The 13,477-nt window shown below is 33.6% G+C and overlaps 1 protein-coding gene across 5 annotated transcripts in view; it reads right to left on the reverse strand.

The window, feature by feature from the left end:
- The window catches only part of VPS54 (VPS54 subunit of GARP complex), a 104,043-nt gene that overhangs the window by 44,286 nt on the left and 46,280 nt on the right, over nucleotides 1-13,477 (reverse strand). For all 5 annotated transcript variants that reach the window (XR_005066767.1, XM_037048027.1, XM_037048026.1 and 2 more), the window contains 2 exons: nucleotides 3,474-3,600; nucleotides 2,367-2,474 (listed from right to left, as the gene is read on the reverse strand). Coding sequence is in view for 4 of the 5 variants with exons in the window: in XM_037048027.1 (XP_036903922.1) it covers nucleotides 2,367-2,474; nucleotides 3,474-3,600 (235 nt within the window). In the remaining variant the exon portion in view is untranslated. The remainder of the gene's footprint in view (nucleotides 1-2,366; nucleotides 2,475-3,473; nucleotides 3,601-13,477) is intronic.

The following is a 13,477-nucleotide window of genomic DNA, read 5'->3' on the forward strand; positions in this document are numbered from 1 at the left end:
TCTTTTTAATGTGCTGCTGAATTCAGTTTGCTAGTATTTCATTGACAATTTTGTTCATCATGAATATCAACAGATGAATGGCCAAAGAGGATGTGGTGTATATATATTGTACAAGGGAATATTATGAGGCAATAAGAAGAATGAAATCTTGCCATTTGTGAGAACATGGATAAGTCTAAAGGGTATTATGCTAAGTGAAATAAATCAGGCAGAAAAAAGACAAATACTATATAGTTTCACTTATGTGTGGAATCTAAAAATAAACAAAACAAAACACAAATAGACTCACAGAAACAGAGACCAAAGGGACCATTACCAAAAGAGAGGGGGTGAAGAGAAGAGTGAAAAGAGAAAGAAGAATACAGTCAATAATACTGTGATAAGTTTGCACAGGGACAGATGATTACTATAATTAGTGGACTGATCACATTATAAAGCATAAAAATGTCAAATCACTATATTATATACTAGAAACTAATATAACTGATATAATATTGTATACCAACTAGACTTAAATTTAAAAAAATTGTTTTAATTCCAAAAGAAATTTATTTCAGAAGTTATGCTTCCTGAAATACACGCAACAGTTTAAAGTTTTTAAAAACTGCTTAGACTTCATGAGAAGTCTGGGAATTAAAACACCAGTTTAAAAAACCCCACTTATTTAAAAGTATAATATACACACAAAAAACTGTACAAATTATTTTTATAACTCAATAACTTTTCACAATGGGGTATACCTGTGTAAGCAGAACTCAGACCATGAAACTGAATACTGCCAATAAGCTACTCTCCTACTCCTATCCTAGTAACTACTTCCTCCCAAAAGTCACTACTATCCTAATTTCTAATACAACAGATTAATTTGGCCCGTGTTTGAAATACAGTATATATTTCTTTGTGTATGGTTTCTTTGGCTCCACATTATTTATATGATATTCATCCATATTGTTCCATGTAATTTATTCATTCTCATTGATGTATACTATTCAACTGCATAAATATACCATAATTCTATTTATCTTTTACTGATAACAATTTTTTTCTAGTTTTTAATACAAATAGTGCTGCCACTAAAAGTCTTTGGTGAACTTACGTACGCATTTCTTACGTACGCATTCCAGATAGTACTCTGGAGCAGAAATGCTAAGTCAGAATAGTGTATATTTAGCATTAGTACATATTGCCAAAAAGTTTTGAAAGTGGTATCAACAATTTTAAAATGGTGTTTTAGTGTTTGAAAGACGTAAAAGATGGGGTGATTGTAATCTTTTATTTGGTTTGTTTTACTTAAACATTAAAAACTCAGTAATGTACATTCAACTTAATAATGATCAACTAAGTCTTGTAAATACATTTTAAATTGTTCTTTTTCATATACAGAAAAACTGAGGTTCAGTGAATAAAATTTATCTTAGTAAAAAAACGCCAAAACGAAGATCAGGGAAAACTAAAAAAATACGGATTTGAGTTTACAATTAAGATTTCTGAGAGATCAGGGTAAGATGCAATGGGCATTTATCTATTGCTGGTGACAGTACATATTGGCCATTTCTAATAATTAAAAAACTGGACACTCTCTGACCAATAATCCCACTTTTAGAAATCAGTTATAAGGAAATAGTTTTATAAAAAAAACAACTTTAATTTATACCACAGGCATTTGTCACAATGCTCTTTATAGTACCAAACTGAAAGCAACCTAAATATACAGCATAAAGAAATGGTTAAGTAGGTTTAACTAACATAATGTTGCTGAAAATTTACACAATCACTAAAAATGATGTTTATGAAGGCTTATATAATGAGACTATGCTTGTGTTTCTAACTGAAATACATGTACAAATCAAAATACTATATACAATATGATAGCAACAGTGAAAAACATTAGTTACAATTTATACTTAGAAATATTCTTAGAGGATAATCTTTGAGCTGATAGGGCTGTTTTTTCTACTTTTCTACATTTAAAATTTTTTAAAAATTTTCTTTAATTGTTGTTCAAGTACAGTTTTCTATCTTTTACTCCCATCCCAGCTCACCCACCCAAATTTCTTGATAAGTAAGAAAATACTACTATCATACTACAGAGTCCAGCAGAAGTAAGGCCTGTTTGAGTGTGGTTGGTAGGGTAATAATCTGAGTGTAATAATTTATAGTTTCAGTTTGAACATTTCACCTAAAATGTCATATGTTGTAATTCAGTGTGATATTGTTATATTACAGAAGTACATGCTTATAATTTTGGAATTAAAAAGGGGCATTATTTGTGCTGGACCCTGTATATTATTTTTAGGATCATGTAAAAATAAACTTCATAAAAGATTCTAGACCAAATTAGATTAAGTAAAAAAATGTACAATTACCTGTTTAATGATATTCTTTGCCGTAATAATCATTTCTTCACTATAGACTTCTAAAAAATTAAGTTTTCTTTGTTTTAAAAGTCCAAATACAAGAGACACTAGTCTTTCCTACCAAAATAAAAAAAAAAGTATGTAACTTCACACTTTAAATATCAAACAGGCAGAAATCTCACAGGCAGTGTTCTAACATTGGCAGAAATCTGACAGGCAGAAATACTAAATATCAAGGGTTTTATGTTTGGATGCTGAGAACTCTATCTTTCATGTAGTATTTTCTAGAAGCCTAAAAATAACCCCTTCCACAGCAATCTTGTTATCAGATTTTTGGAGTCAATGTTCCAAAACAGGTAAATCCTATGCCACAACAGTGGATCAAATGAAACTGCTTTGGAGGCAAAATAGTCTTATTAGAGTATATTTTGGTCTAGTTTTAAGTAGCTAGAAAGTATCCTTTACAGACCCTGATGACCAATAAATACTCTGTGATCCATGCACTTTCCAATTAGTGGTCTAGAAGACTAGAATGATGACCTGGACTATCTGTGGAACTGCAAACAGGTAAAAATATCTCTTAACTACTTAGACTGCTATCAGGGCTTTCTGGATTCTTTACTAGTTCTTGGCAGTAATAAGCACTGAAAAGTTACCAGATGAGTAAAGACTGGATATGATACATTTGTATATGTACATACATAAAACATGTTCATAATATATGTTCAATAAATGACTAGAGAATGACTAGTGAGTTACTATATAATAATGATCACTTTTAAAAAATATATACTCCAATACACTCATATACATGGATATATATTAATTTGTCCTATATATACATTTTTAACTTGGTTTGCAAGCTACATAAAGACCTCATTTTAACTCCAATTTCTAATTAGGCTATGAAATTATTTTATTCTCTAATTTCACAGAATAATAAGCAATTATAATACTTTCTAAAGTCATGTAGTGAAGGACTTCATAAGTCAAATAGAGGTTGAAATTTAATGTAATTTTTTTCACTATAATCTGAGAATGTGTTCTAAACTAAGGAAGTTAGGAATTAGCACTAAGCAATGACATAAATTTCATTCCACAGTTCAAAATACATACCTCTTCTAAAATTTGACAGTCATCTTCCAGTGGTCTATTTAAGTCACTATGAGAATAAGTAGAAAATTCTGCAACCATCATTTTATCTATCAGTTTTTCTAACTCACAAAGCTGTGATCCCAAATGCCTACAAAGGAAGAAGAAATGTTGTATGCAGTCATTAAAAGTCCAAATTCACTCTACAATTAAGGGAACTAATAGGCAAAACTTCTCTGACAGTACTTGTGCAATAATGTGATGTGTTAGTAAAATGGAGTCTTTTAGCTTAACAATAATAACTGCAATAGTTTCATATCACCTCCCAAATTCTATTTTTCTCTTTAACATACAGATAAATGTGGGAAACCTGCCCTAGAAGTTTCATGACTGCTTTTTTTTACTTTTACAGATAAAATATTCAGATATTCTAAGTCCTTTCCTATTTTAAAAAGTTGATTTGAGCACTGGCTGGTGTAGCTCAGTGGATTGAGCATAGGTCTGAGAATCAAAGGATTGCGGTTCAATTCCCAGTCAGGGCACATGCCTGGGTTGCAGGCCAGTTCCCAGCAGGGAATGCATGAGAGGAAACCATACATTGATACTTCTCCTCCCTCCTTCCCCTCTAAAGATAAATAAATTTAAAAAACCTTAAATCTCTCCTTCCCCTCTCTCCTTCCCTTCCCCTTTAAAGATAAATACATTTTAAAAAATATTGATTTGAGAGAGAAAGAAGAAGGGAGTCAAGTCCTTTCTTCATTAACCATTTACTGAATATCAATGCCAGTAGTTCCCAAGCCATTCATTTATTCAACAAATACAAGTACCTACTATGTGCCATCTGGGTGCATATATTGGAAGGACTAACCAGAGGACAGACTGACGCACTTCAATCTCTGTCATCATCAGTTTGAGTTACTTGCAATAACCTCAGGTCAGTAAACTGAAAGTCATTAGAACACAAGACTAAAAATACCAAAATACTGAACTACAATCTATACATGAAACGTTTTATCATAAAATGTTTTTTTATATACCTCTAATATTTGCAGATCCTAGCTAGGATTAAAGCAAGAAGGACTCTAATCTGGGTAGAGTTATGCAGATGGTATAGGCAAGTATCACTATTTGGAACCTTTAGAAAAAGCATTCACTGTCCAAATGACAAGAATGGTTCCATAAAGTTCCTGTTCTGCAAGACACTAAGGATGAGTACCTTCATATACAAAGGAATATTAGCTACACAATCTAATAGCTTTATTTATTTACTTACTTAATTTTAGAGAGAGGGGATAGGAGGGAGAGAAAGAATGATCAGTGGCCTCCTGCATGTGCCCCTGTGAGGGACCAAACCAACAACCCAGGCATGGGCCCTAGCCAGGAATTAAACCTGTGACCTTTTTTGTCTTGTAGGACAATGCCCAACCAACTGAGCCATATCAGGCAGGGTTAATAGCTTTATAAAAACAATGGGTTGAAGAAACCTAGGTATGTAGTTGGTCCAAAGTATTCCAAAAAATAAGTGATAAGGACCATTGGGAAATCTGTTTATACCCCAGGATAAAAAAAAAATTAAGTTCTATCTTTGGGGGAAATTTTTAAACATTCATATTTAAATTTTTACAATTTAAATTCATATTTAAATGTCTTAAATTTAAGGTTAAATTTAAACATCTATAATTAAATTAAATAATAAACATTTATATGCACACATACACACATTTTCTTAAAATAACATATAAATTTGTATTTTGCAATATGAAAATTATATTTCTAACAGCACTAGTAAGGTTCTTACAAATGATACCAACATCTCAGAATTATTAGAACATATCTATCAGTACAAACTAAGACAGTGTCATAAGGGGAATTTGGCAGTGTCTAGCAAAATTACATAAGCAAATAGTCTTTGACCTAAAATCTCACTTCTTGGAATCTGTCTCAGAGATACACCGGTAAAAACACAAAAGAATATACATTCATTGCAGCACCATTAACTGCAAAGGAATATAAACAACCCAAATGTTAGTCAATAGGGAGGAATGTATCATAGCAGACACTACACACTTTTAAAAGAACTGAAGAATACCAGATAATATACTACATACTGCTACAGAGTAATTGCTCAACATCTTTTCACTATTGCCACCCTAATGAACAACTGCCCCCCTGCCATGAATTTTTAGTATAACAGATATACTATGTATCTGTTTACATACTGTAGTCCTCTGGAGGGCCACAAACCATTGTAATATCCAAAAGTTTTTTACCCTTCAAGAACCAATTTTGCCCCTATGGGAATGTATACTGTAGAGTCATCTCCAGGGTATACAAGGGTAAGGTAAAAACAGCAAGGTAAATAAAATGTACAGTACGCTAATGTTTATTTTAGATGAGGAACAGATGGAGACATGAATAGATAGATGGATGGATGGATGGATGGATGAAGGGAAGGAATGAATGGATGGAAAAATATTAAGTAAAAAATTTTTAAATGATGACCTACAGAGGTAAGTAGGGAGGAAAGGGACCAGGACAGAAATTAAATTTCTCTGAATATTCTTTGTTTCACAGATTGACTTTGGAACCATGAAACTAACATAGTTATAAAACAATATTACATCTTGAAAGATTAATCCTTGTATATCAAAAGCAAATGGAACAAAACCAGATAGAGACACAACAAAGAAAGAAAACTACAGGCCAATATCGCTGATGAACATAGACGCTAAAATCCTCAACAAAATATTGGCAAATCGCATCCAACAATACATCAAAAATATCATACACCACGACCAAGTGGGATTCATCCCAGGGATGCAAGGATGGTACAATATCTGCAAATCAGTAAATGTAATACACCACATAAACAAAAGCAAAGACAAAAACCACATGGTCATATCAACAGATGCGGAAAAAGCTTTTGATAAGGTACAACACCCATTTATGATAAAGGTACTCAGCAAAGTGGGAATAGAGGGAGCATTACTCATTATAATAAAGGCCATATATGAAAGACCTACAGCCAACATCATATTCAATGGGCAAAAACTAAAAGCTTTTCCACTAAGATCAGGAACAAGACAAGGTTGTCCACTTTGTCTAATATAGTAGACACTTCTATTTAATATAGTATTGGAAGTTTTAGCCTCAGCGATCAGACAAGAAAAGGAAATAAAAGGCATTCAAATTGGAAAGAAGGAAACAAAACTGTCATTGTTTGCAGATGACATGATAGTGTACATGGAAAATCCTATAGACTCTACCAAAAAACTGCTTGAACTAATAAATGAATTTGGCAAAACAGCAGGTTACAAAGTCAATATCCAGAAATCAAAGGCATTTTTGTATACCAATAATGAAACAGAAGAAGCAGAAATCAAGAAAAAAAATCCCATTTGATATAGCAAAAACAAAAATAAAATATCTGGGAATAAATCTAACCAAGGAGGTAAAAGACCTGTATGCAGAAAACTACACAACACTGAAGAACGAAATCAAGGAAGACACAAACAAACGGAGACGTATACCGTGTTCATGGATTGGAAGAATTAACATCATCAAAATGTCCATACTACCCAAAGCAATTTACAGATTCAATGCAATACCTATTAAAGTACCAATGGCATATTTCACAGACATAGAACAAACACTTCAAAAATTTATATGGAACCATAAAAGACCCCGAATAGCAGCTGCAATGTTAAGAAAGAAGAACAAAGTAGGAGGGATCACAATACCTGATATCAAACTGTATTACAAGGCCACTGTAATCAAAACAGCCTGGTACTGGCATAAAAACAGGCACATAGACCAATGGAACAGAATAGAGAACCCAGAAATAAACCCAACTCTCTACAGTCAATTAATATTCGACAAAGGGGGCAGTATCATAAAATGGGGTAAAGATAGCCTCTTCAACAAATGGTGTTGGGAGAACTGGACAGCTACATGCAAAAAAATGAAACTCGAGCACCAACTTACATCATACACCAAAATAAATTCAAGGTGGATAAAAGACTTAAATATAAGCCATGACACCATTAAAGTCCTAGAGGAGAACATTGGCAGGAAAATCTCAGATATTTCACGCAGCAACATTTTTACTGATATGTCCCCTAGAGCAAGGACTATAAAGGAAAGAATAAACAAATGGGATCTCATCAAAATAAAAAGCTTCTGCGCAGCTAAAGAAAACAGCATTAAAATAAAAAGACAACCAACTGTATGGGAAAACATATTTGCCAATGATACCTCAGACAAAGGTTTAATCTCCAAAATATACAAAGAACTCACACGACTTCACTCTAAGAAGACAACTAACCCAATTAAAAAATGGGGAAAGGACTTGAACAGACACTTCTGCAAGGAGGACATACAGAGGATCCAGAGACACATGAAAAGATGCTCAATATCACTAGCTATCAGAGAGATGCAAATTAAAACCACAATGAGATACCACTTTACACCGGTGAGAATGGCTATCATAAACAAAGCAATAAACAACAAATGTTGGAGAGGGTGTGGGGAAAAGGGGACTCTGGTCCACTGTTGGTGGGATTGCAGACTGGTACAACCATTATGGAAAACAGTATGGAATTTTCTCAGAAAACTAGAATAGGACTTGCCTTTTGACCCAGCAATTCCACTGCTAGGATTGTATCCTAAGAACCCTAAAACACCAATCCCAAAGAACCTATGCACCCCAAAGTTCATAGCAGCACAATTTATAATAGCCAAGAGTTGGAAGCAAACTAGGTGCCCATCAGTAAATGAATGGATCAAAAAACTATGGTACATATACACAATGAAATTCTATGCTGCAGAAAGAAGGAGCTCCTACCTTTTGCAACAACATGGATGGAACTGGAAAGCATTATGCTGAGTGAAATAAGCCAGGTGTGGAAGGACAAATACCATACGATCTCACCTTTAACAGGAAGCTAAACAACAAAACAAACAAGCAAGCAAAATATAACCAAAGACACTGAAATAGAGAACAGGCTGACAGTGACCAGAGGGAAGAGGGGAGGGAATTTCAGGGGAAATAGGCAAGGGATTTAGAGGAACATATATAAAGGATACATGGGCAACAACTGAGAAAGGTGGAAATGGGAGAAAAGGGGGGAGCACGGGGGGTGGGATGGGATGGGAATAATAGACAGAAAACTGTACTTGAAAAATAATTTTAAAAAATTAAAATAAAATAAATAAATGAGGCCCTGGCTGGTGTAGCTCAGTGGATTGAGCACAGGCCTGTGAACCACACGATCACGGTTCGATTCCCAGTCAGGGCACATGCCTGGGTTGCAGGCCAGTTCCCAGCAGGGGACACACGAGAGGCAATCATACATTGATATTTCTCTCCCTCTCTCCTTCCCTTCCCTTCTAAAGATAAATAAATAAAATCTTTTTTTAAAAAAAAGAGAAAAGACTGCAATACGGTATGTGCAGCCATGCTGAGCCATGTGCAAGTCCAGCAACAAAAAAGAGGAAGTATTTTATAGACAGGAAGAGGAAGTGTGTGGGGTGTTTCCTAGAGGGCTTTCCAGACCAATACAGAGTATGAGAGCTCGGCCTACAGGCCCTCCCATTCTGTCTTAGTGAAAGTCTCAGTCATTAATTTTGACAGTTTCAAAGAGTCTTGGAGAGTAAATAGTTATTTGATGCTATCTATAGAAAACTTGAGTAGTCTGATGTTATTTAAATGGGTTTTCAGGAAGTTCCTAAAACAAACAGTAAATTTATTTTCAAGTCATAGCTTTCTGGTCAAGAACTTCCCGAGATAGAAAAATCACGTTGATGAAGACAGTGAAATAATAGACAGTAGCTGCTTTCCTTTCTCAGTGGGATATCACTACGTAGTAACCATGTGTGGTTGCAACGTAAGACTTAATGGTTTAAATATGTTGCTCGAAATTACAGAGGGGAACAGTAGAGGCAGCTAGAGTAATTGAATCCTACTGGGAGAAGGAATAGAGGATCCAGACTTTCAAAGAGCTGAATCCTCATCCTACATATCAGAAAATCAGGGATAATTCTAAAATTGATCGTTAAGATATAGTAGTATGTTTGGTGGGAGAGGCAGCATGCTTTATTGTATTACAGTCCTTTTGGTACTATTTTTAACCATGTGAATATATATTACTTTGGTAATTTAAAAAACAATAAAGAAGGAAGGGCTAATTAGTAATTGAAAGCTTGGTAGAAATACTTGAGAGAATAAGGGCTTGTTAGAGAAGGGGTATTCGATCTTCTCCAAGTTATCTCTAAGGGGAGACCACTGCGGAGGGGGAGAAATTGCTAAGGGAGTGTTCTAGAAGTGTAGGTAGGCATCAGGAAAACAGAAGTAGGGCAGTGTGGAGGAGGGCACTCGGTGAGTCGGAAGGAAGTCTGGCAGTGACAGGTGCGGAGGTGCCTGGGACCCTGCGGAGCACCCTCCTTTCTCTCCCTCTGGTCACTCCTTCACCGCTTTTTTTTCCTCTTTCACTGGCTGTGACATGGGCCTGGAGTAATTTTTATTACAATTTTCAGTGTATTTATTGACTATAGTTTTATGTTTCCTGTTCATAATTTTTTTTAAAAAAAGCAAATGGAACAAATAATTTAACTGTATATTGAGTTAGTGGTAAATTTACCCAAAGAGGAATTATTTCGATGGACATTAAAACATGGTAATTTATCAATTCATTTAACAAAGGACATATCCTTAAGGAAAAGAAATCCTACGTTTGTAGTAATCATATTGTTAGTTCTGAGAGCATTCTATTGATACTAGGAGATAAAACAAACAAGGAATTATGTTGACATCATTAGGAACCACAGCTTTCAGCCTGTTCAAAAGGATATATACATAAGACTGAATTCTATAATTGTGAATTTAAGTTAAGATTATCAATACAAACTCAGATTTCTTTATAAAGGGAAAATTATTTTCTAGCTGTGTCTACTACAAATCACCTCTGGTTCCCAGACTGTAGTTTTTAAACACCATTTCCTACTAAAAGAAACTAGAGCTCCTCAGAGAAGTGGGAGATTACAAGTCTGGGACAGAAAATAGATGAATATCTTGTCATAACACAAAGTAAAAAAACAACGAATGACATAACACAAAGTAAAAAAAACGTGAATGACTACTCATTGAATCATGTCAAAAGGACTCAAGAATGAATTGGAGGAGGTTCTTCCAAAAGACAGAAAAATTTGAGCACTGATAAAAATAAAAACAGCAAAGAATTTAAACACTTGAAATATATTTATATATATTTATATATATATAAATTCATGCTTATAAAAATATTTTTTAAAAACTCATCAGTCACCTTTAGAAGATGCTAGATTTTCAAATCATTTTTTTAAAAAATTCTAAATAAGTGAAAAGATTCACTGCCTACAATTCACTGCCTAGAATTTATCTTGCCTACACCTGTAAAAAATGTACTTCAGAGTTACCAAATAATTATTATGTAGAAATATAGCTTTAAGGAAGTATTCCAGTTAGTAAATGAATAATGAAGTTCAGAATTAGAATATCATGATTTGGAACTCTAAATGAGATGATAAATCGAGGCAATGATCATTAAATGTCTGTTAATAGCACAAAAAAGAGAGACAACCAGATATATGTTTCTCAAATGAAATACACACCACTACCTATTAGGTGCTCTTGACAAAGAGTAAAATTTCAATCTGATCAAGGCTTTAAATGCAACTACTAGTTTACAGAAAACATGGGCAAAAGAAAAACATGATAAACACAGGGATGTGGTAATATCCAGACTGTGAGAAGGCTTTAGAAGACAATTCAATTTCTTCAATAAATACTTTGAAAGGGAGAATACACAAGAATGGAAACCTATATATCAAGACACATGAAATAAATATCAACCAAATGCAATGTATACATATCATTTGGATCCTGACTTCAACAAACACTATAAAAAGAAATTTTGAGACAAACAGGAAAATCTGAAAACTCGCTAGCTATGTGAAAATATAAATATTAAAATTATGTTTTTAAAGATACTTTTCTTTTTTTTTTAAAGATTTTATTTATGTATCTTTAGAGGGGAAGGTAAGGAGAGAAGGAGAGAAGTATCAATGTATGGTTGCCTCTCATGAGTCCCCTGCTGGGAACTAGCCTGCAACCCAGGCATGTGCCCTGACTGGGAATCCATTAAAGATATTTTTCTTTCAAGATACACAATGAAATATTTATAAACAAAATGAAACAATGTTTTGAATTTGTTTCCAATCCAGGAGTAGAGGGGCACAGGAAAAACAAAGTTGGCCATCAGTTTGTTAAGTCCCAGGTGATATACAATGTATCCAGCTTCATACAACTCTCTATAATTTCCTCTATTTCTGAGTATTTTGAGTTTTTAATAAGTTTTTTTAAAGTAGTAACATGGTAGGACATAAATCTACCCATAATTTTACCATTGCTTGGTTCTCAATTTTTGTGAAAATCAGATTCCTTTTTAAGGCACACTAGAGGTTATACTCAGGTATGTGTTACCTTCAAGTATGAATGAATAGTCTCCTACAAATCCCAGCATAGAACTATGGTAAAAAGTCAATATGATTGTATCTACCAATATTTGGGCGTCGAAATAGTAAAACTCTGAAATTTCAGCATAATAACTTAAATGACAGGTTCTATTTGACCTCAATATTGTCTTAAATAACTGAGAACCTTTATTCTTATGCATTATTTAACTACTTTTAAAGTCTAATAAATATAATTAAAAAGAACAGATATGAAGTTCAATACTAATATCAAGTAGCATTTCATAATCACAGGTATGTAATATACACACAAAGATGTGTCTAAACAAAGCTTCAAGCAAAACTTCCAGGTTTAAAATGTTCCACAAGACTCACCTATTCATTCTTGCTCTGTTTTTCTATTCTTGACTACCTTGACAACAAATATAATAATAATGACCCACACATTATTAATCTTATTGAAAATATTTAATAAAGCTGTTAAAAGCTCATTTAAAAAGTACATATCCTCATAATCACATACAGTAACTCAGAGTGGTAAAAGAAATTTACTGAAACAGTAAATAACTAAAATAACACTTTCTGAAAAAGTACTTACTGCTTTATAGGCCCAAAAAATTGGAACTCCAATACTTCCCACTTTGACATGCCTCAATGTGTACATTAATTCAGATCTTCTACTAAACTGTTCACTACAATGACCTCTGTGCCGCTTTTATCAGAGAAACATGTATCAATAAACTCTACAATAATATTAGTTTTATCAAATAGCAGAAAGTCTGGTTTTTGGCTTCACCTTCGAGCATACAATTTGAAAACTTTCTTACTACAATGTTTTGAAGATCTAAATTATAGATTATATCAGGATCAAAGACTTTTTTATGTACCTTTTTATTATTAGTTCCAATAATAAAAATCCCTTAAATGGAATCCCACGATGACCTCAGATCAATGAAAGCACTATAAACTGGGACATACAATTAACTGAATGTCTTCCACCTTTTCTTTAAAAAAAAAAAGGCTTATAACTAGGAAAAAAGCCAGTTTCATTCATTTTTATGCTAAAACCAATTACCATGGTAGGTCCTGGCTCAGCAAACTTATAACTTAATTGCCCACAATTTTACCTCTATCACACTATAAAACTAGCACTGATATTCCAAGTGCTCTATTTGAGGTCCTATAAATCCTCAAATATTTTAAAGGCATACATAGCTCTTGGATTAGATGAGACCTAGGCTGAATCCTGACTCTACTGTTTTATAACCTGAACCATGACTTGGAGCAAGTTATGTAAGCCTTTCTATGCCTCAGTATCTTTATCTATTAAGTTGGGGTAAGATTACTGATCTCACAGACGGTTTTTTGGGGGGGCGGGGGAAGTGAGAGGCAGAATAAAATAATACATGCAATATATACTTAGCACAGTACCTGGTACAGAGTACCACAGAATTTTTAAAATGTTCTTAGGTTTTATAGTGGTAGTAATAATAGAGTAATTGTGGTATTAAGTAGCAAAA

This window comes from Sturnira hondurensis, unplaced genomic scaffold, assembly GCF_014824575.4.
Source record: "Sturnira hondurensis isolate 20B ecotype Veracruz unplaced genomic scaffold, ASM1482457v3 Scaffold0006413, whole genome shotgun sequence".
NCBI lineage: Eukaryota > Metazoa > Chordata > Mammalia > Chiroptera > Phyllostomidae > Sturnira > Sturnira hondurensis.